Source organism: Diabrotica virgifera, chromosome 7, assembly GCF_917563875.1.
Source record: "Diabrotica virgifera virgifera chromosome 7, PGI_DIABVI_V3a".
Classification (NCBI taxonomy): domain Eukaryota; kingdom Metazoa; phylum Arthropoda; class Insecta; order Coleoptera; family Chrysomelidae; genus Diabrotica; species Diabrotica virgifera.
This window is the reverse complement of record NC_065449.1, coordinates 194,746,340-194,771,546: the sequence shown is the minus strand read 5'-3', so window position 1 is coordinate 194,771,546 and position 25,207 is coordinate 194,746,340. Positions and strand designations below refer to the sequence as shown.

Below are 25,207 nucleotides of genomic sequence, written 5' to 3'. Positions count from 1 at the left end.
TATTTTAGTATTAAAAAACTTAGGTGACGTCAGAGAATGGATAAGTTAGGCTATTTTGTTATAAAAAGAATGTTTTAGTATACTTTCCTTAACCCGCCAGTGGTCGCTATATGAGATTTTCTCTCATGGTTTTAGAAAATTGCGCACAACTTTTTTTCTGGGAAATTATACGCGCTGCAGTTCCTTCTAGTCTCCTAACTATCCTCCCTCGACAATCTAATAGACTCGTCCGCTCAGATAGTGACTCAGTTTACTTAGTATCACCATATTGTTGAGTCAGTGCGCTTCATGTGAGAGATTCTCTCATCAAGCGACCACCGGCGTCACCAAGTGTGTATAAAAATTAATTTTATTTTCCCCCCTAAAACCTAAAATAATATCCTTTTATGATGTAATAAAAGGCGCCGTGGATGTGGTCGATGATATGAAAATCCTATAGGTATTCTGATTCACGGGTTAGTTGTAGATTGTAGATGGTCACTTACCATATATTTTTCATTGTTAAAAATATTGGCGGCGTCAATAGTCACATTTATTATATAGATAATAATAATAAAACAGAAAAAAGTCGTGTCTTTTTAAAGCAAATGGCTTTATCGTTGATGAAACCTCATTTTTTTTGTAAAATATTGTGAAGAAAGGCAAAAGTTAAATATGTGAGAGAAAATCTCACGCGCGACCACTCGCGTAACAACCTACCTAGCGACCAATGCCGGGTTAAGTAAACTTTTAATTGCCTTGTGAAACCAGAAAATATTTTCGAATTTAAACCAAATTTATTTATTCAAATTATATAAGGTATTACATTTCCCTTACAAAAAAAATTCGCATATTAATGTATTTTTTCTAAATATTAGTTGCCGTGGGGGGCAGAAATATTTTTTTATTTCAACACAATTTTACTAAACTATTAAATAGTTTGTTAGGTAACTTTTGTGAGCTATTACATTTTCGTTTCGAAATAAAAAATTTTTTCGTCTGTTAACATTTTCTCAAAATTTTTAATTGTCTTGAGTGGGGGGCAGAAAATATTTTCCAAATTTCGAAAAAATTTTACCAAAATACTTAACAGTTGATTGGGCAAATTTTGTGAAGTATTACTTTCCCATCGGAAAAAAAAAATTTTTTTTCGCCTTTTTCGATGCACCCTACTACACAACTCTTTTTTTGTAATGGATCGTGCTCTCGATATAATGTAGGATGCTAAACCAGTGACGTCAATCATATTATAAAAAAAGGCCAAGAGCCAAAGCAATGTTAGACGTGTGATTTTATATTCACCCAGCATTTTATCCATGGTATCAACCCCCCTTTAATTTTACTCTAATACTCAATCATTTCCGGCTACTTGTCCTGTTATATGCATGGACGAGAGTAACACTACTGCTTTGTTTTTCTGTGGCAAATAAGATCATACAATAGCATCATTATTGTATGCAAGATTTGTGGAAAAAATATGTAGTTCTTTTCTAACTGACTTTCATATTGGTGAGTAGAAATCTCTTATTTTTTCTAAAAGAGCACTGTCATATGACATTTCATGTCATATGACATGAAATCTAGATTTTAGCAAGTTCAAAACTGGTAAGAAGTTATCTGTGGTAACATTTCGCCCAGAATCTTTATAAGACGTGACCAGATTCAAAACTGTTCGTTCGCCAACGTTAACTTGACGGGAAACATAAATATGCTGTTTTTCAAATATAAAGTTGAATTTGTAAGGAATAAGGTATTTAATGCAAAATCCACAAGGAAAAGAAAAAGTTTTCCTGTAGTTGGCTGTATACCATCAATCACAAAATTGGAAAGAAATCCTTTGTAAAAGGTATAAAATTTTTTATTAAAAATCCCTTATAAGGGCTACATCACAACAAAACGTTTTCGATTTTTTATAAAAGATCATCATCAGTGTGCGATAAACTGGATGCTAGCTGAGCCACAAAAGAAATATAAATATCAAGAAGAAATATAAATATAAATATCATATAAGGTATAAAAAATATCTGGGTTTTCACCCAGATATTTTTCTTTTGTGGCTCAGCTAGCACCCAGTTTATCGAACACTAATGATGATCTTTTATAAAAATCGAAAACGTTTTGTTGTGATGTAGCCCTTTTAAGGGATTTTTGATAAAAAAATTTATACCTTTTACAAAGGATTTCTTTCGTATTTAATGCATTACAAATACCATATTTAGTGGGTTTGGAAGATATATATTATGTAAATTTTGTGCGGCCTCTAAATAGAAAAAATTATTTTTTATCTATGGTTATTCATTGGGATGGTTTGTAGACTTGTTGCAGTTTTATTCAGCATTGTCCAGATATATCTCGTATGAGTGCAGACTTATCGGCTCTTTTGCGTTATTGGCGGGTATCTTCGTTGTCAAATTTATAGATTTTAGCATGGTTTAAAACGATCACGAGACATTACTGCACGTATTAGTGGCAGAGACTGCATATCCATATCTCATACAAGTTTTCTTTGCCGATTCTATGTATACCTCTTTTGTCGGCATGTCGGCAAACTAAATGTAGAATCATTAAAACTCATGATAATTTTCAGGTATACCTACACGTATTGGCAAGCACCAAAGAACATGTGAATGAAATACAATACAATGCTACTCTTCCTAGAATTTGTTTACGACCACTATTTCTGGATTTATTTTTACAGTAATTTCAATAATTTATGATAGATAAGGAGGGTCACTTAAAAGCGGCTTCTAATCTTTGTTTGTAAATTCGTACAAGAACAAATTACCGAATAGTATTATTTATTTATTGCAATAGTAAAAATTTTTTTAACCGGTTATGCTAGTATTAAATAATATTATCTTAAAACGAACAAATATTTTCCTTTAGATTAAGGATTTTTTAAGAAAATGTATAACAGGTATAGTTGTACCAATGCCGTCTGTTACCGGTGTAAAATTGAACCGCTCGATAATGGTTAAAATCTACTCGACCGATCGGACCCACCTTTTGCACATATAACTACATCAAAACTCAGATTGTGGAATATATTTTAAATATTTTTATTGTTTATTTTAATAATTATGAATAAAAAATATGAAAAAAAAATTTAAGAAACGCTTTTCTTTAGTTACGAGTGACTAAAATTAAAAATAATATAACAAAATCAACTAAAAAGCTAAAAATCAAAAAAATTAAAAAATCTAACACATCCGTCAAAGAAAAGCGTGGCGCGTGTTTATCGAATAAACGGTTTTCGCCCCACGCTTTTCTTTAACGAATGTGTTAGATTTTTTCAATTTCTTTTTATTTTTTGCTTTTTAGTTGATTTTTTTATGATATTTTTAATTTTAGTCACTCGTAACTAAAGAAAAGCGTTTCTTAAAATTTTTTTCATATTTTTTTATTTTTTACTTTTTAATCTTACACTTTTCAAACAATAAAATATATCGTCATGTTTATTAAAATATGTATAAAACATATAATGTACTAACACGAAAAGTAGTCGGAATCGGCAAAAAATTTGAAATTTTATTGTTTATTATTGAAGCATAACGTGTAAACAATTAACGTAAAAAGTGAAATTATGTATTGTTCAAATCATTAACTATACAATCCCTAAAAGTTTCAGATTTTTACGTTGTAAAAAACAAGAGAATTTAAGCGTTTTCCATTAAAATCTTTTTCTTTTACTTTAAACAATTAAAGAACATGAAAAAAAAAATTTTTTTTTTGACTATTCGTGTATTGTTCCCGTGAATTCATATGTCTGCCAATTTTCATTCATTTGTGTTGAAGAAAAGGCAGTCAAATTAACGTCTAAAAATTTGACGCAAACTATTGAACTAAATAAAAGCGTTTAAAAATTAAAAAAACGCTTAGTTTCGGGTTTAATTTGCAACAACTTTCTTTTTATAAACATCTAATATATAAAATCTAATTTTAAATAGCAAGTTTTAAAAAAAAAATCGTCTATTCCACGGTTTTATATACAGTGCCTATTTTTTTCACAATATTGAAGTGAATAAAAAAGTCGCTTTTTTTTTGTTTAAGTGTTAATATAAAACCATAATGTAAAAATTTTGATACCCACTAATTTTTAGATTTTTAAATGCTTCGTTGTCTATGGTAAAACGTAAATATAATCGGTTCACTAAGACACAACTGGCTAATGATTTTAGTAGGTAATTCTTTTGTTTTTTGCCAATTGTGACAAAATTTGCAAAATTACTAAATATTTAGTAATTACTAACTATTTAGTAATTATTTTTTGCCCATTTTGTCAAATTGGAAAAATTACTTGCTAAAATCACCAGCCAGTTGTGTCTGAGTTTAGCGAACGGACTATATCTATTTTTACTTACCATACATGAGTTTATTGTTATAGGGATTTTCCTCTTTCCCCGCCCAGAAAAATCCATCAGAATCTTTGGGCATGTGGTTATGACCAATACTAACCACAACTTTATCCCTATTTACGATGCAAGCACCTACTTGCGTTTTTGGATCTTTACTTCTTTTGGCTGCTAACTTAGCAACTTCCATAAAGTATTCGTTGGGTTCCATATAATCGCTGTAACATTTATATTATTAGGCGAGTGGTTTACCCCCATAAGCAGAGCATATATCGACATTTTTTTTTTCATTTCTACCACACCAAACCATTTTTATATACAGGGTGTTTGGTAATGAGTGGACCATAGCTTAACCATAGAGTCTGAGCTTAAAATAGCTCGATTTAAGCTAATTTACCTTAGAACTAAAGTTGAAAATAACCTGTATACGGTGTCTAAAGTTAAAAATTTATTTGATTTATTTTTGAATATTTCCTGACAGGCAAGGAATAAAAACACGAAATTTGGTAAGTGGGGTTTTTTTTGGGACGAGAAACCTAAATTCCGAGTTATAAAATAAAAACTATAAAAAACTAAGTCAGAAAAAAAATGGAGGGTTTCAGATAAGATTTGACGGTGCCAGAAAAAATTGGGAGAATCAGAAAAAAATTGGAAGGAGATACGATAAAATAGACGGATGTCACAAAAAATTAGTGGAGTCACTGAAGGTGGATATGAGCTATTACCTCCGATTTCGTTGAACCTCCATCGATTTGCATGAAAATTGGTGAGTGGTTAGAGAATATCTCAAGGAACAAAGGTGAGATGGTGCCAACTTGCGCTTTTACTCTGGGGTGGATGCCACCCCTTCTCGCCGGTGAAAATTATTTTATTAAAAATAGCCCTATAATTCGATAGAGGGACAAATTTCAAGCAAAATTTGTTGTATAAAGTTATTAAAATAAATCTCAACTTTTTAAGTTATTAAAGATCAAAGATTTTAATTTTTCTTGGGAAAAATGCATGTTTATAACCAATTTTTCATCAATAACTCAAAAAGTGTAAGCTTTTTCAAGAAACTTGTAATTATCAAAATTGAAGCTAATAAAAAATGAAATATACCTCTTTCTAGAAAAACTTTTTAACGTAAAAGTGAGTTACAGATAATTGAATGTAATTTTTTTCGGCGAGTAAAAAACTCTAAGTATTCAAGCTGAAATAACGGGATTTTGATGCATTTTATAACATAAACTTATTAAACATTTGTCAAAGTACTTAAAAATATCTATCAAATGAGCCCCAGAACATGTTGATAGCATTAAAATTTATGCTCTAAAATTTTTTCAAAATTTATCTTTTAATAATTTTTCCAAGAAATGTGATTTTTTTTAATAACTCCGTTCGTGTTTACGATATCAGGTTCATCTAAAAACTGTTTGAAAGCTAATTCCAAGTGCTATTTAAGCACGTTAAAACTAATCTTCTGAACCCCTTACTTTTTTTTAAATAAAAGGTTAAATGGCTCCGGTTGCATGGTACCCACAGCAAAAATTTAAGATTTAATCGTTTCTATTTCGGTGATTTTCTACCCTATAGAAATAGTAAAACAGGTAAAATATTAAATATTTTATTTAAATTTTGGCAAATTTTGGCACAGAAAAAACTAATTAAAATTTCGTTAAATTTTTTACGTATATTGGGTATTTTTGGAGTATTCTCAAAATAATATGAGAATTAAAATAATTTTAAAAATTATGATTTTTTAAATTATATCTATTTTTCAAAAAGATGCATTCTAAACCGGTCAAAATTATCGAAAACATTACTTATGCTAATATAAAAAGTTCTTGTAAGGATTACTATAAATTTTAATTTTTGTGGAAATGGCGTAAGTTTTATTTTTCACTTTTTCCTAAAAAATTCGAAACGGTTCTTTTGTTTTCATTATAACTTACTTAATATTGACGCTATTACCTTGTTCTGAAGCTCATTTGATAGGTATTGCGAAGTACTTTGACAAATGTTTTGCAGGAATATTTTATACATTGCATGGTTTTCCCGTTATTTAAGCTTGAATATTTAGATTTGAGTACTCGTCGAAAAAAATACACATTCAATTACCAATAACTCACTTTGGACTAACATTAGTTTAGTTCTTTATTTGAGGAATGCATTCAGTTTTTTATTATCTTTAATTTCAGTAATTACAACTTTTTTGTAAAAGCTTATAGTTTTTGATTTATACGTGAAAAACCGATTTAAAACATGCATTTTTTTACGAAAATATAAAATTTTTGGTCTTTAATATCTCCAAAAGTGTTGATTTATTTTAATAACTTTATATAACAAATTTTGCTTATAATTTGTCCCTCTATCGACTTATGGTATGATTTTTAATAAAATAATTTTTACCCACGAGAAGGGGTGGCATCCACCACAGGGTAAAAGCGCAAGGTGGCATCATGTCACCTTTGTTCTTTGAGGTATCCTCTAATTACTCACCAGTTTTCATGAAAATCTATGGAGGTTCAACGAAATCGGAGGTTAAAACCTTCAGTGACTGCATTAAATTATGAGTGCGCTGACTGTATAAGGTAACTGACTGTATTCCCCGTCGCATGGCGACAGACAAAATCACTATAGTTTGTTTTTAAACCAAGAGGAGTAATTCAAATTTCCCGCATCGTAAAGCTTGATTGTAATTTGTCTAACCAAAGGCAAGTTTACTCCACTGTTATCAAATTTTGACGTTAATGATATTTATAAAATTTTGACATCATTGGCATTTCATAGGATAATTAAGTTACCTTTATCAGCGATTTTTTGTATTTCCTGCGTTGTTCCTTTAATTTTTCGATTTTTACTCTGTTTTTAGAACTGTTTAGCGACGTATTAGTATAATATAATACTTACGGATTACCGTCAAGATGTGTTTGGTAATATTTCTAGTGACTTTATTGGGTGTAAATCTATCTTTGCAGTTTACTACTCTTGGTTTAAAAACAAAGCTGAGTACTGTAAGGTCTCGTTTTATGCGGTAGATACGTTCTTCAGAAAACCGCATATAAAAAAATCGCATAAAAAAGTCTTTACTTGCATTGGAAAAGTAGGGATACGTTCCGTTGTTTTCTAAAATCCATAAAATGGTGGACGTTCGTCTAACAAAAATTGTGTCTTTGATGTTTTTTTTCTCCATTGGGCCAAATAAAATCATAAGAAGCAATAGTAGCGATCAACAGGTAGCAACAAACGCGGTCCAAGTTTATGGTTGTAATTTTCAATATTTTTTCGAGATATTTGGCACACATATTCGTATTGTATTATAATACAGAATGGCGGCATAGAGCCCAATTTGAGAAATATGTTAGTATGTGGAAATTAGTCTATAACTAAATAAAATATTGCAAAAAGGAGCCTGTGTCGCCATTAAGAAGAACAAAAAAATAAACTTTCTTCAAATAAACTTTTTCATCCCATGCCTAGATTTTGTGTCATATTGGATCTCGTAAAATTTTTTATCTCTAACAAGAAATCGAACATATTTATTATAACTAAATAACTGACTAGTCAACATAGAGTAAGTGTCACTGTTATTTTGACAAACCTGCGTCAGATTTCTGTTCAGTGAGAGATTTCTGGGGTGAGAGCACGCCAAATAGAATTATATTTTAGTGACGTCACGTTGTCCAGCAACCGTCGATTCTCCCATTGTGAAATATTATTTTGTGATGTCAGCAAAATAGAATTCTATTTGGCGTGCTCTTACCCCCGTTATCTGCATAGGGATTACGAACACTCGATACGAATCGTATCCGCCATGTTTTACCGTAGCGCCGTAGAGTGTTCGTAATCCCTATGCAAATAACAGAACAGAAATCTGACGTACGTTTGTCAAAATGACAGTGACACTTTCTCTATTTTGACTAATCATGTATTTAGTTATAATATGTCCGATTTCTTGTTAGAGATAAAAACTTTTACTAGGTCCATTATGACACAAAATCTAGGCATGGGATAAAAAAGTTTTTTTGAAGAAAGTTTATTTTTTATTCTTCTTAATGCCGGTACAGGCTCTTTTTGCAATATTTTATTTAGTTGTAGAGTAATTTTCACATATTAACATATTTCTCAAATTGGGCTCTGTACCGCCATACTTTATTATACGCTGTGAGCTCGTACGTAGAGGGGATATTTACAAAGTCACGAGCGCCAGTAGTGACAAGTCTGTAAACGTTTACCGGAAATTTGACATATATGTCAAAGTGATTAATTTAAAATTAAAATTAAAAACATTAATTATAAAAAATATTAGTTGGTCAAAGTTGTGGTATATATTTTTACCTTAAATATACTTACGTTTTAAATACTGAATTTAAGTTTTTTTAATGTTCCGTAATATGTAATTATAAATTAATCTTAGCGCCATCTACACGATAATTTTGAAAGTATCAGAACTAAGAAATTCATATTTTATCAATAGAACGTCAAAATGATTAGCAAAATCTTAAAAAAATCGATTACAATTTAATTACTTTTTTGCGTTGTAAATATTAAGCGATAACAATTAAATAATAAATTTAAAAATTACCGGTGAAAGTTGAATTAGTAACCGCTAGGAGCGACACCAACGAAGCTCAGAGCGTATATTACGAATATGTGTGCCAAATGTCTCACAAAATATTCAAAATTACAGCCGCAATTTTGGACCGAGTTTGTTGCTACCTGTTGATCGCTACTGACTGTTGTTGCCTCTTAAAGGAGAAATTAAAAACGCAGATTAGCGATATTAAGATTGCAAAAACCTCTTCTAATGGAACATAAAACTTTACGACACTTAATTAAATGTTTCAATACAGAAATCAAAACGTGCTGTTTACTATACTGCAACTTGAAGCCGCAACGTTTAAACTCTTAAATACTTAAACAGTTAAATTTAATTTCAAAACAATTACAGGTTATACCTTTCAATGTTAAACTTAGATTGATTTAATAGCTACATGCTACATCATGTGACAATACAAGGGGAATACCCGAATTGCAAACCCTCAGATTACTGATATCTGGATGGGAATAGTTAATATTAATTATACCAGTTGTTAATAATAAAAATTTTTGGATGGAATACAATCCGTACAACTTCAAATTCGCATTAAAATAATCCGCATAAAAAGAGACCTTACTGTTTAATATTATTAAGAGGATACTTACCTCCTGCCTGCCATTGTACACAAATTATTAATTTCTTATATTTAAATTTTCACTATATTTATACTAATTTTTACTGATGGAATTCGTTGATTAGATTAGTTCGAATGATATTTATGAGATGCGTCATAATTCCTTGGTCCAGCGTTAGTTTATAAGTGATATTTTATCAGCGTTACTATCAATAGTCTGTTCAATAAGTTTTGAGGTTCGATAAAAAATACAATTTTATCATTTGAAATACAATCTATTGTTCAGCATAGTCTTCCTGAACATCAATAGGCTTATTCCAACGAGATTTCCATTTATAAATTCCATTCCTGAAGTGAGAATCTAGAAGAGCTGCAAAATACGCATCCACAGCTGTTATGACCACATGATTTGATGAAATAGCTATTTGTATAACAAGGGAGGAAAGTGCTACTTTTCCTCCCGAGAATGCAGTTTACTGCCCGACGCGTAGCGGAGGGCAGTAATCATTCAAGGGAGGAAAAGTAAGTATTGACTTCCTCTTTTAGTTTCGTCCACTTTTTAGTATTGACGTCCTCTTTTACAGTTTGAATTTTGAAACTCTTTTGTGGCGCGCTTACTTCAAATTTAGCAAATATTATGAAAAAATCTTTTAAAAATAAAACTAGAATTTGATTTTCCAACAAAATGAAAATACGTTTTCGCGCCACGTAATATTCATATCAGCTCTTTTGTAGCTGGAATATTGTAACCGCCACTCATTTTTACGGCGTTTAGCGGTTTTTTATTCTTGTATCAGGAGTTTTTCAAAGTTATTTATAAATTAAATGTATGAAGTTGAATCTAATGTTTTTCGATTCCACGTTAAACGTTATAAATGGTCGTCTTTCTAGCATTATCTCTCAAATGATCTAGTGCCCATCGAATGTACACTAGATTTTTTTTCTATTCGAAATAGATTGAAAAAAATATTGGGATGGCCGGTAAATGAACTCGAATTTTCACATCAAATTTAGCGTCGTACCCACTAAAACTACATAAACGATTTCGGCGATAATGGTCAAATGGATTATACTTTGGAGCTTTGATAACTTCGAAGCGGCTTAACCGATTTTAACCACTAAACATGAGTTTGAAACCTATTGACAAGTAGAATCTGATGCATTTAAGGTCAAGTATGATAACTGAAGGTATTACAGGAATTATTGAGCTTGAAAACCCGTTCTTTCCATAGGAAATAGATTTGGTCACATTTTGGAAATATATTTATTCGAAAAACCAGAATTTTCAAAGTTTAGTTTTTCAGTTTTTTGGCTATACTGAGCCACGTGTGTGTCTGATCCTAACCGCTTAGGCACCATTTGAAAGCCTAACTTAACGCTATTGATTTGGTGTATTTGCGGTTTTCCTGACTCTCCTAGAACCTAAGATATATACCCCCAAAAAATGTGCCGTTTTGTACCTATAGTTGGCTTATGGGTGGTCAAAAGTCACAAACTACACCGGTTCTGAATCGGTCCTGAGCCCCTTTTGAAACACAGAAAAAAAATTTAGATTGGTGAAACTTTTCCACAAACATACATACATACACACATACATACATACAAACATTTTCCCCTTTTTAAATCAAAATTGAAAAAAATTTCTTAGCTCGGTAACTTTTGAATGGTATAACCGATTTTCAAAATTAAACATGCGTTGGAAAGGTAGGTAATGATCAGTACTATCAGAAGCCGCAAAGGACGAACTTAAATTTTCGAAATTTTTTTGAGTTTTGGGGACGAGAACGAAAAACAGATCCTAAATGGGAAGGGGTGTAAAATCCACACCCTCGACCCAAAATGGATGTTTGAAAAATGGATGGGCGAGTCTTTTAATATACTTTAGGATGGGAGTTTGTCCAATTTTCAATTCAGTCAGATTTAGAAAATCGAAAATTTCGTTTATACATAGTGTCGCATGTACGTGGGTTGTGCGCCGCTGGCGATAACTCCCGTTCTCTGGGATATAAATAACCGTAAACATTTTAACATTTATTTATTCAGTACTGTATATTTTGCCGCATACTGTATTTCAGGTAAGGTTTTTTCTTTGCATTTTTCTGTCAGTTGTGTACAAAACTCTGTAGTTCTTCACCTTGGGAATGGTTATTTTTTATTTATATATTGTTCTAAATTTGATGTCTAAATTATTTTCTGTTAATATTTATTTCGTTAAAGGGTTTCGTAATTCTATCACTTTATTCTTCAACTACCGAGTTGTTTTAACTTACGTGAACATCCATGACTGTAGCTCATATTTTTTGATTTATTGTTTTTTCTTCTCTCATAAGTACTTAGTTGTGTTTTGTTTATATTTTTTTTATTATTCCATTTTACTCTAGGTTGTGCTATAAATGACCATCAGAGTTTATATTCCCCCGTACAGATTTTTGCTATTTTGCAACTATTTCTGTATCTTTGCTTTATTATTCTATGATCGATATTGTTTCGTATTAATGTACAGTGGAACCACGATAAATCGGATTAACCGGGACCGCGGACGATCCGGGTTATCGAAAATCTGGGTTATCCGGAGAATATTTTAAAAATTAATAAAATACGGTATACTTACAGAGAAACTCCGTTATAATTGAAATAAAATGAAATATATATATGCAAAATACACATCTAAATTACGCATAGTTGTATAGAGTATGAGTATAGAGTATTTTTCATTTCATGAAACACAAACCTATCTGAAGTAAGGTAATGAAAAATACGGCTGTACTACACACAATACGGTCACAATCGGAACAATGTTACGTTATTTAAGAACAGTGGAGACTAAGGCCATTGTTTAAAAAATTTTTTTTAATAGTCAGTCTTTTTTCAACATTAGTCTTTTTTTAACAATGCTAAGACAGTTTGAAATAAATAAAAGAATACAGGTGCCTGTTGTTTCCGATAATCCGAGACAATTAACGTTGCTCTGCCGCCGTGTGCCATGAGTCATTTTTACTATCGTATAGTTCAAATTACACAAATACACATTATCTCTCAAATATTATATTACATACATTTTTATTGTTAAAATGTTTGTCTGTTAAAAATCGGTCCGGGTTAGCCGGACTTCCGGGTTATCAGGGGCCGACTTATCGGGGTTCCTCTGTACCATCTTATCCTTCTTTTAGGGATTTCTAGATGTATACGAGATAAACAAATTATTTTCTCGTACATATGTAGCGAGACTTATAATATCGCGTTTCTTTTTCCAAAGCCATTAGGTCTAATCTAGTTTCCTGAATTTTCTCGTCTCACTATTAGTCCCATAATTAATTATTTTTAAAATAGTCCACCTTTACATCTATCTGTTTTATTAAGATGCATCGTATTAGATAGTGCATCAGAATTCTGAAATGTTCATATTCCAGTTATAGATATAGTTCAAAGAAATAAGGAAAAAAAATATCCTGTTGGTGACACAACCCCCTCCAGGCCGAAACCAAATTTTTTGATTAGTATGGACATCTATATTAATAACCTATATGTTTCCTGCATCCGATTTTGATGATATACATCTCTCTCTCTCTCTTGTCGTTTCCTCATTACTGAGGATCGTGATTTCTTCCAGTATTCCTAACAATGTTTCTCCATTGGTCTCTATCTTCAGCTGCTCTAAGAGCTTCGCAGAATGAGTTTCCAGCTGAATTCTTTATTTGGTCGGACCATCTAGTTGGTGATCGTCCTCTTGATCTTCTCCCCGGAACGTTTCCAGAAACGATTAATCTCTCCAAACTGTCGTCACCTCTGCGAACCACGTGACCAAAGAATTGCAGATTTCGTTGCAGACATATTGTGGACAGCTTTTTTAATATTTAGTTGGTTTAGAATGGAAACGTTTGTCCTATGAGCTGTCCATGGTATGCGCAGCATTCTTCTCCAGCACCACATCTCAAAGGCATCAATTTTTTGGCGCTCGCATGCGCGAAGTGTCCAAGTCTCTGCTCCGTATAGAAATATTGAGAATACAAGGGCATTCAACAGTCTCATCTTGATATTTTGAGAGATAGATCTGTCTCTCCAAACTTTAGTTAGGCGACTCATCGCATTTTTTGCCATACCAATACGTCTCCGAACTTCTGCTTCACAGTTGCCACCGTTAGTTATACTAGACCCGAGATAGACAAAGGTGTTTACTATCTGGTATTCCTGTAATATGTTAGTCAGTTGAATAGTGTCGAATCTGTCGACCACCATTATTTTTGCCTTAGCTTTATTGATTTTCAAACCAACTTTATTGCTTTCGTGCTCAACTCTTCGCAGAAGATCAAACATTTCTTGCTCATTTGCTGCTATAAGTGCAGTGTCATCAGAAAATCTCAAATTGGAGATTTTCCTACCGGCTACTGTTACTCCACCGGCCCATCCTTCTAAAATCATCCTCATGACATGTTCACCATAAATGTTAAATAAGTCAGGTGACAACACGCATCCTTGTCTAACACCTCTCTCGGTCTTGAATTGGTTTCAGAACTTCTGATCTAGTCGTACTGTCGCTATATTAGACTGGTACAGACTTTTAATAAGTGTCACCAGGTGCATTGGTGCGCCCATTTCTATTAAAATTGACCACAGATTTATCCAGCTTACACAATCAAATGCTTTTTGGTAGTCAACGAAGCATATAATCATAGGTACTTGAAATTTTCTAGACTTTTCAATAAGTTGTCTCAGGTTCAGGATTTGTTCCCTTGTACCTTTACCCTTTACAAATCCCGCTTGTTCCTGAGATATTTGGTAATGTAGATGGGTTTTTAATCTGTTTTTGATGATATGCAACAAGATTTTACTAGCATGTGTTATTAGTGACAGTGTGCGGTAGTTTTCACATCTGGTAGTAGTTCCTTTTTTGTGTAGCGGGATATAAATTGAGGTGCACCAATCAGATGGCCATTTTCCTTAATTCAAAACAGCGACAGAGATAGAATGAATGATATGTATTCCTTTGTCACCTACTAACTGTAGTATTTCACATGGTATTGAATCAATGCCTGGGGATTTATTTCTGTTTAGTGATTTAATTGCATCTTTGACTTCAGCGAGTAAGACAGTAGGTTCTCTAGGGTAGTTAGAGGGCCACTGATGTTCTGCTGATACCTCGTTATTTTTATATAGCTCGTCACAGTAGTTTCGCCATGTTTCCAATATTTCGTCAGTATCGGTCTTTAGATTACCTTCCTTATCTATTACAGACCACGTTTGAGGTTCAAATTCTCTGGTAAGGAGTTTGATCTTCTGGAATAAATCCCTCGGTTTATTTCAACAGCCATGTTCCTCTATCTCTCTGCATATTTGAGAGATGTAATAAGCTTTGTCTTTGCGGCACTGTTTTTTGATTTCTTTCGATAACGCTCTGTATTCATCGTTTGTTCCGTGTCTAGTTTTGTGTTCTTTTCTGCATTGAATCACAGTCCACGTATTATCGGATATCCATGGCTTACGACCAGTGGAAACCGTGGCCTCACAGTCTTTTGCAGCCTCGATTACCTTATCTTTGAAATAAATCCAAGTGCTCTCAGGGTCACTATCTACTTGGTCTAAAGAGAAAGCTTCTTCTAGGTTGTGTTGGAAGTCATTGATTTTTGATGGATTTAGGGACATGACTTTTCTCTGGGGTCTTCTTTTGGGAACTTTAAAACGAAGTCGAACGTTCAATACCAGGAGTTGATGATCGCTTTCACAGTCTGCGCCAGGATATGTTTTACAGTTGATGGCCGACGACTTCCATCTTGATCTTATTAGGATGTAGTCTATTTGATTCCTTGTTCGTCCGTCTGGGCTGCGCCATGTGTATAATTTCCGTGGATGATGTTGATATAACGTGTTTGTAATTGTAACATGTTGTTCTACACACAACTCCACTAGACGGTCGCCATTCTCATTTCTCTGTCCCAGTCCATTTTTGCCCAGCACTCCTTCAATATTTTCATAAGATGACCCCACTTTGGCGTTAAAATCTCCTAGAATTATGATGAGTTCACGATTCGGAATAGCACGAACAGTTTCTTCTAGACGACCATAGAACCTGTTGATGTCTTCTTCCTGTGCAGCTGTTGTAGGAGCGTATACCTGGACAAGGTGTAGGGTACTGGTGGATATTCTCATTTTAAGGGATATTATCCTGTCATCAATAGTATTATATCCAATTACGCAGTCGTTAAGTTTAGAGGGTACAATTATTGCGACTCCATTTGTACTTTTGTTATCTGGGCCTGAAAAATAGACGACGTTGCCAGCAGTTGTTTTAAAATGCCCTTTACCTCTCCAGTGAGTTTCAGAGAGTCCCAGTACCGAAAGATTGTATACATAGATGATATACATAGTTATAAACAAATGAATATCAAGAAACCGTAAATTTTCGCTTTTTTCGTCTATAACCACAAAGTTAAGTATTTTAAACAAATTTGAGAGTGAGAAGCTCATAAATCATATAAAAAATTTTGAGTTTTTATAAATTTTCATAACTTATGTAAAAATTAACTTAAACGTTCTTATTACACGAAATGCTGAGACTTCTGGTGCTTAAATCATACGCTAAATTTCAAAGGAATTGGTCAAATAGTTTAAAAGGTATTTAATTTGTTTTTCGCAAATTAATTTTTTTTGCAACGCTATAAGTCAGAGAATGATGAAGTTACACTAATACTTTGGATAGTTTATGAAAGAAGAAGATTTATACTATTAATTTAATTAAAAAAAATGACAAAAAATAATTTTAAATACTGTAAAATTATTTTGCAAAAACATGTGAATTAAAAAAAGGGGGCTAACTTCGTCGTTAATTGTCCTAGGACAATTGTTTTTCTTTTTAACCCTGCTGTCCCGTTCGAGTCAACTACACAAATGTACTGTTCGGGTCAATATGACCCAACTATGGTTAACGCTCCTTAATCGAAATAAAATAAGATAATGGTGATAAATAAAACTTTATTAACAAGAAATTATGGTTAGTTAAACAAAAATTATGTTGTTAATGTAAATTAAACCTTATTAACAAAAACAAAAAGTATTTTTTTCTTTAAAAAAAGCCTAGTAACAAATATCTACAAAAATTTAATTCAGTTTACAACTGACAGTAATAAAAAGAATGGATTTTACTCATATGTTTATGATATATATAACATGATAATTAGTCTTGTCATCGTTTTTAGGGCAAGTTTACAGCGTGCTCGTTAAGCAGGCGGAGTTAGATTGTCCATAGATGGTTCACTAGCATTTCCATCTTGTCTACTTGTTTCTGCTCGTGTCCTTTTTACCAGTTCGTGAGAGTCTTTAGTTATTGGTATATTTTTCTGGAAATGATGACTGGCTTCATTAGTTTTTTCCCAATTCCTCAAGAAAAATTCGCCGTTTTACCAGTTTATTGTTATTCCATTGGATACAATATATTGATGCCCATAACACGAACGCGTTGTAGGCAGAAATGTCCAGCACATTATAAAAAACAATCATTGGCCAGCGATTTATCTCTTATCACATGTATACGTGCCAAGAAACTAATCTAGAATATCCACTGCTCCCTTATTGGAATTGTAATCTAAAATAATTTGGGGCTTTTTATTTGATGAAAGTGATGCACGATGCATCGATTCATAATGCAAATTACTCATAAGAACAACATTTTTATCATTTTTGTGAATATTGTCAACAACAGTGGTATCTTGCGTGAAGCAAAAAGACGAGCTATGACCTTCTTTATTCGCGATTTTTGCTGAAAGCTCCGGTTTATTTTACTTATAATCCCGGCATTGTATCTATTTTGTGATAGAAGAAATTTTCCTAAATTTGACGATGTAAAAAAGTTATTACACGTAATATTGTGGGCTTCCAAATGGCTACTCAAGTCACACATCACACGCATTCCTGTATAGATCGGCAATTTTAGAGCATAAGAAGTTTTACTATTTATAACTACATAAAATCCAAACTTTTGTGCCATATTTCGCTGGCTTGCTTGGAATGTACCATTTGAAGGGAGAGCGGCCTCTAAAAGGCTAGTTGCTTATCGACGGTAACATTTTCATCAGGGTTATAGAATGTTGGTACATTTTCTACCTATGTTTCATAAATTTCACGTAGTGCAGCAAGTTTATCAAAACGTCTAGTATCCTATCCTGTCTAGTAGTTTTGTTATCAAAACGTATTACTTGCACACTTTTTGTAAATATATCAAGCGACATTGTTGATTGAAATATACTACGACTCGTTTCTTTGTTCCACAAACTTTTAGTTGATTCACCATGGGACTTATAAACTCGAGCTAAAAATAAGAGACCAATGTATGCTTGGAAACCAACTTTATTCATGTCTTTCCAGTTGGTTTCAAAGACCTGCTGTTTTTCCGTGTTGGTCATATTTACAATTTGGTTTGCAACATCGTCCAGCTATACTACAGTTGTTTATTTTACAAGTTCTAGCTTGCAGAAACCTGTTTTTATTTACAGACGTATCTGGCTGACAAACACACAGGTACTACCAATATAGAATACTGCCAACTAAACACACATAAACAGGTAATTTTTAACGGTTTAAATACGCGGGTCATATTGACCCGAACATACCCTAGGTAACAATTTCATTTTTATCAAAAAAATCAGGAAGTTGATTATTTATCTCATATGCAATTGAAAGAACTCATATTAGGTAATAAAGTCATGAAACACCAAATCGTTACGCCGGGTAATATTTTGTAAAATAAGAAATAAACTATTTTTTGGGTCAAATAGACCCGAACAGGACAGCAGGGTTAAATGTGTATAAAAATTCAGTCTTTCCAAATATGAAAACATAATTTTTCTACGGGTAACGATTAAACAGTTATTCTAATTGATTATAAGTAAGCAAAAAATCGACGTGTTCTTGCAAAATAATTTTACACTGTTTAAAATTATTTTTGTTATTATTTTTTTAATTAAGTTAATAGTATAAATGTTCTTCTTCCATAAACTGTCAGAAGTCTTACTGTAACCTCATAATTTTCTGACTTATAGTGTGGCAAAAAAAATGAATTTGGGAAAATCAAATTAAATAACTTTTAAACTATTTGACCAATTGCTTTGAAATTTAAAATCTAATTTAAACACCAGAAGTCTCAGGAATTCGTGTAATAAGAAGATTCTAAGTTAATTTTTAGATAAGTTATGAATATTTATAAAAAGTCAAAATTTATGATTTATTTTGCAATTTTCTAAGCAACCAATAAGGATAGACATATTCAGCGTACGCCATATTGAAATTTTTTAGACGATTTATGAGCTTCTTACTCTCAAATTTGTTTAAAATGCTTAACTTTTCGGTTATAGACGAAATAAGCGAAAATTTACCGTTTTTTGATCTTCATTTGTTTATAAATATGTATATCAACAAAATCGGCTGCAGGAAACATAAAGGTTATTAATAGGTCTGGATCCCGCGTATGAAAAAAAAGTTGATTAATAGCAAGCTGAAAATTTGTTATTAGCTTAAGGGTGTCTAGTCGAACAAACTTTGATATATGGGAACACTGGGACAGGGGCAGTTTTAATTGTGGAACAGGTTAAAAAATTGGAACGGCCACACCAGGAAAACGGCACATTTATTTTGTCCGACAGAACAGACTTAAACTCTCCGAGCAGAGATTAAACTCTCATCTAAAAATCAGACTTCTATTTATCACCAAACGGGCGTTTTAATGAGTGGAACATGTAGAATATGTCAAATGACAGGAATTATGACAGGTGATAAATAGCAGTCCGATTTTTGCATGAGAGTTTAATCTCTGTTCGGAGAGTTTAAGTCTGTTCTGTCGGACAAAATAAATGTGCCGTTTTCGTGGTGTGACCGTTCCAAATTTTTAACCTGTTCCACAATTAAAACTGCCCCTGTTCCAGTGTTCCCATATATCAAAGGTTATCCAACTAGACACCCTCAAGCTATTAACAAATTTTCAGCTTGCTATTAATCAACTTTTTTTTCATACGCGGGATCCAGACCTATAATATAGATGTCCGTACTACTCAAAAAATTTGGTTTCGGCTTGGAGGGGGATATGTCACGAGAAAAATCTTATTTCTCTTACTAATATTTTGAGCTATCAGTTCTGATAACAGTTACAATCCAAAATCTAAATAATGGGCTTCGCTGATTTAGTTTTTAATAATTTTAATTGCTCATAGAAATGATATTATCTGTCTAGATAAAACGACTATTTTAATATAATAGTAATTATAGTCCATTCTTTCACGGTTTTTGCTCTAAATTTTAAAGAACCGCTTGGATTGACATGAAATTTGGCATACGTATAGCTTACATGTCAAAGAAAAAAAGTGATATTGTGCCGATGTGTGCTTTTGCCCTGGAGGTGACTTTCACCCCCTCTTGGGGGTGAAAAAATATATGTCCAAAATAAGTCCGGAAATGAGTAAACTGACTAATTTTAAGTAACTTTTGTTCTATAGAGCTTTTTCGCCAAGTCAACACTTTTCGAGATATTGGCTAGTGAACATGTTCATTTTTCAACAAAATAACCACATTTTTAATCGGTTTTTCGCAAATAAATCAAAAAGTAAGTATTTTGTCGAAAAAAACGTTCTTAGCAAAAATATAGCCTATAAAAAAGTAAAAAAAATGGTGTACGCGTTAGGTCTCTTAATCTCGTAGAACTAGAGTTATAGCCAATGAAAAATAGATTCATATTCACCAAATTTCAAATAGAATATTTCGACGTAAAATATCCAAAAAATTAAGCACTTTTTTAGAAAACCCCATTATAACTTTTTTAAAGTGTTTAAAAAAAGCTTTATTTCTGTTTTTACAAAAAGGTTTCTAGCTTTAAATTTAAGCAAGTTACGCTCAAAATAAAGTTGGTCCCTTTTGTTTTTGCAAAAAAAAATCGGGAAGACCACCCGCTAATTAGCAACTTAAATGAAATTAATCGTTACCGCTCCACAAATTATTTTACTTATATTGTGTTTATATGATCTGCAAGTTTCATCGTCTTAAAGTGCTTATTTTTGAAAAAATTTGGTTTCAAAATAAAATTTTTAAAAATTTTAATTTTGAAAAATATGCTATTTTTCAAAATAACTTAAAAACTGTTAGAGATACCAAAAATCTCGAAAAACAAAAAAATCAGATTTTTTTTTCTGAATATCATGTATTTTTTTGTTTTTCTGTTAGACAAAAATTGATTGAGATTTGGTGTTTCTAAATTTGCATATATTCGTGATCAGTGACTCGTTCAACCCCTTTTAACTACAGCCCTTTCAATAATAAGGACTTTGAACCGATGAAACTTACAGATCATAATATAAACAATATATACACGAGTCAAGAAACTTGTGAAGTCGTAACGATTAAGTTCATTTTAAGATACTAATCAGGGGGTGATTTTCTCGATTTTTTTACCAAAACCAAAAGGGACTAACTTTATTTTGAGCGTAACTTGTTTAATTTTGATGCTAGAATTTTTCTAATAAAATAAAAATGAAGCTTTTTTTAAACAATTTAAATACGTTGTAATGAGTTTTCCCCGAAGTGTGCTTCATTTTTGGCTATTACACGTTAAAGTATTCCATTTGGAATTTGACGAATGTGAACCTATTTTTCATTAGCTATAACTCTGCTTCTACTAGGTGTAGAGAAGTGATATATATACACTATTTTTTTAAATTTTTTTACAGGCTATATTTTTGCTAAGAATGTTTTTTCGAGAAAATACTTAATATTTGAGTTATTTGCGAAAAACCGTCTAAAAGCGTGGTTATTTTGTTGAAAAATGAACATATTCACTGCCAAATAACTCGAAAAGTATTGACTTAGTGAAAAAACTCTATAGAACAAAAGTTACTTAAAATTAGCCAGTTTGTCTATTTCCTGACTTTCTTTGGACGAATATTTTTTCACCACCAGGAGGGGAAAGAACGGACTATTAATAAACTCATAAGGTCGATTAAAAAATTATTTTAAAACAATTATTTATTTAACATAATTAAATTTTAAATAATAATTTTAATATCTAATCTTATAAAATTCTAATACGATAAGTCACGCAGTCTCTCCGGTACGGTTTAGATATGAAAACATTAAATGACGTTTAATAAACGAACTTAATAAACCCGAACGGGTTTATTAAGTTTTCTAAGGATGCTTTTAAACTGCAGAATAAAACTAATATTAAAACCATTTGGTTTTTAAGTAAACCTTAAGGTTGCAATAAAACCGCTTTCAGCATAAAAAGGTCCACTCTGAAAGAAATCAATAAAACCAAAAATACAAACCTTCTTAAAACTTTGTTTTTTTAAGCAACTGGTTTTAAAGCGGCTATGAAGGTGCTTTTAAAACCTTGTTAAAAGACACTTTAAGTGCAGGCAGTGTTATAGAAAACTTAAAAAGGTTTCTTAAATGGAGACTTTTAAAGACAATTGGTCATATTAAATGATTCTTTAAACCCATATACTCTACATGTAGGCCAACAACTTTTTACATGTGCTATGATAGGTAGATACATATTTTTGTAACCCTAAAATAGTAAAAAGTTGCAGACGGGGGTTGTGAATCGCATAGTTTAAAATTTCTTCCCTTTGTCTTCACTGCAGCATCCATCTGGCTTGCATATTGTAGAAGCCTTGGAGGTGTCACCAGGGAAATGGACCAATAGGTTTTTAATTTACATATATCTTTTAGTGATATTTTTAATATTTTTTAATATTATAAATGTTGCTATTAGGATTGAAAACTTTACCTTTCAATTGCCAGATGACGCTAGTCACCTAATCCATACACGTCAGTTGTAATGTGGGGGTAAGCTTTCATGGTTGGTCACTTCGAGTAGAGAGCAGCAGGCCTAGGCCTCTCCGATGATGACTCCAATAAGAGTCGAAAATCGTCGATTCAGAGTGCTGGACGTCGCTCCGTATTCTAAGTGAAAAATAAGATTATTTTGCCTTTGCATTGCAACTGAATAAAAATGGTATACATTTTTATTTTAATTTTATATTAGTATTAATCATATACAGTACCTAGGTCCATTTTCCGTTGGAACTTTACCAAGCTGCAGACGGGGATTGTGAATTGCATAGTGTAGAATTCCTTCCCTTTTGTCTTCACTGCAGCATCCATCTGGCTTGCATATTTTAGAAGCCTTGGAGGTGTCACCAGGGAAATGGACCAATAAGTTTTCAATTTAAAAATCTTTTAGTAATATTTTTAATATTTTTCAATATTATAAATGTTGCTATTAGGATTGAAAACTTTACCTTTCAATTGCCAGATGACGCTAGTCACCTAATCCATACACGTCAGTTGCAATGTGGGGGTAATGTTTCATGGTTGGTCACTCAGAGTATGGAGCAGCAGGCCTACGTCTCTCCGATGAGACTCCAATAAAAGTCGAAAATCGTCGATTCAGAGTGCTGGACTGCGCTCCGTATTCTAAGTGAAAAATATGATTGTTTGCCTTCGCATTGCAACTGAATACAAATGGTATGCATTTTTATTTTTATTTTATATTATTTAATAAATATATTAGCACCGTAATAAACACAATTAGAAACATATTAGCACATAATATAATATTATATGGGTCTACCCCAAAATCCCGACAGCCAAAATCCCGACAGCCACAATCCCGACGGCCAAAATACCGACACGCCAGAATACCGACAGCCCAAAGTCCCGACAGGTTTGATTAGTTTCTTTTTAACATATAATTACATTTGACCGTAGTGGTCGAAATTTTTACTTATGCGAGGATTGTTGCATGTCGGGATTCTGGCGTGTCGGTGTTTTGGCCGTCGGGATTTTGGCTGTCGGGATTTTGGGCGGCACCGATATTATATACATAGTATAAAATAAAGATAGTAAAAATTGTAGTAAGGACTAAACTAAAAGTAAACTAAAATCTAAAAAAATACGGTTCAAATTTAAGTATGAACAATTATTTGCCAAACTGTCTAAAATTATATACTAAAGAATGGAGAAATAATATAATGATAATATTTTTTGTTTTATCGATCATAATTTTTTTTTTTCGTACTATTATCTTCTTGAGGAGCAGGCTCTGCTACTGGTACTCCATACTGTCTAAAATCAATATTTAAAAGTAAGTGTTAATTGTAACTTTAAAATCAAGTAATCAAGTTTTTGTGAAAGGAGAAGGTTAATTTAGCTTAAATTTTATACGAGTAGTTATCATCATATATATTTGAAAACTGTATGAAGCTGTAAAAATTAAATTCATTAAAAATGCACTGTAGCTTAAACTTCCTTTGGAAAGGTATTATAGGTCTGGATCCCGCGTATGAAAAAAAATTTGATTAATAGCAAGCCGAAAATTTGTTAATAGCTTAAGTGTATCTAGTCGGATAAACTTTGATATATGGGAACACTGGAACAGGGGCAGTTTTAATTGTGGAACAGTTTAAAAATTTGAAATGGTCACACCACGAAAACGGCATATTTTTTGAACAGATTTTGAACAGACTTGAACTCTCCGAACAGAGATTAAACTCTCATGCAAAAATCAGACTGCTATTTGCTACATGTTCCACTCATTAAAACGCCCATTTGGTGATAAATAGCAGTCTGATTTTTTGCATGAGGATTTAATCTCTGTTCGAAGAGTTTAAGTCTGTTCTGTCGGACAAAATACATGTGCCGTTTTCGTGGTCTGACCGTTCCAAATTTTTAACCTGTTCCACAATTAAAACTTCCCCTGTTCCAGTGTACCCATATATCAAAGTTTGTCCGACTAGACACCCTTAAGCTATTAACAAATTTTCAGCTTGCTCTTAATCAACTTTTTTTTCATAAGCGGGATCCAGACCTATTAGGAGTCCCACCTTTTGATTTTATATTGTGAATGGATAAAGTATGTTTGTATGAAATACTTCTTCTTCTTCTTCCTCAAAACTCCTTATGCCCCTCAGGGGCGTCGGAGGTTTTATTCATCTTCTATCCGTCTCTTCCATTTCTTGCGGGCCTTTGCTAACTCTTTCATTTGTTGATGTGTTTTTCCTTTTTCCTGTCCAATTTCTATAATCTGATCGATCCATCTCTTCCTTGGCCTCCCTTTCCTTCTTTTACCATATCTTTTCGGTTCCATCACCTGCTTTGGTAGTCTTCCCTGGTCCATTCTGTTAATGTGTCCATACCATTTTAATTTTCTTTTTTGTATCTTAGTTATTATCGATTCCTGTTTCAGTCTTTGTCTAATATCTTCATTTCTTATTCTGTCCAATTTCGTTTTTCCTGCTATTTTTCTTAGCTGCTTCATCTCCGCTGCGTTTATTGTACTGTCTATTTTTGCATGGTTTACCCATGTGTCACTTGCATATATTAAAGTTGGTACAGAGATTGCGTTGTATACTTCAGTTTTATTTCTTTATCTATTTCTTCCTTTCCAAATATTGCTTTATTTAGGGCATAGTAGATCTTTTATGCTTTTCTCGCTCTGTATGAGATTTCTTGATCTATCTTTCCATCCTCTAATATTATTACTCCAAGGTATTCAAACGTCGAGACTGTTTCTATTATTGGGTTAATATCATGGTCTTTGTTTTCTTTATATTTACCTTCATTTTCAAATTTTCTATTTCCTCCACCCAGATATCGATTAATTTTTGCATTTTCTTTTTATTGTCTGCTATTATTACTAAGTCATCTGCATAGAGTAATCCCTCCATTCTCACTGGTACTAAATTC

At 32.4% G+C, this 25,207-nt stretch overlaps 2 protein-coding genes across 3 annotated transcripts in view; one reads left to right on the top strand and one right to left on the bottom strand.

Annotated features, from left to right (window-relative positions):
• The window catches only part of LOC114329606 (deoxycytidylate deaminase), a 32,743-nt gene extending 23,091 nt beyond the window's left edge, over positions 1-9,652 (bottom strand). The window contains exons 1-2 of one of the 2 annotated variants that reach the window (XM_028278774.2): positions 9,519-9,652; positions 4,341-4,549 (exon numbers count right to left, since the gene is read on the bottom strand). In XM_028278774.2, the coding sequence (XP_028134575.1) occupies positions 4,341-4,549; positions 9,519-9,532 (223 nt within the window). In that variant the 5' untranslated portion in view covers positions 9,533-9,652. The remainder of the gene's footprint in view (positions 1-4,340; positions 4,550-9,518) is intronic. The other variant, XM_028278773.2, reaches the window with a different exon arrangement.
• The window catches only part of LOC114329602 (synaptotagmin-15-like), a 465,421-nt gene that overhangs the window by 65,694 nt on the left and 374,520 nt on the right, over positions 1-25,207 (top strand). The gene's annotated exons all lie outside the window — the stretch shown is intronic.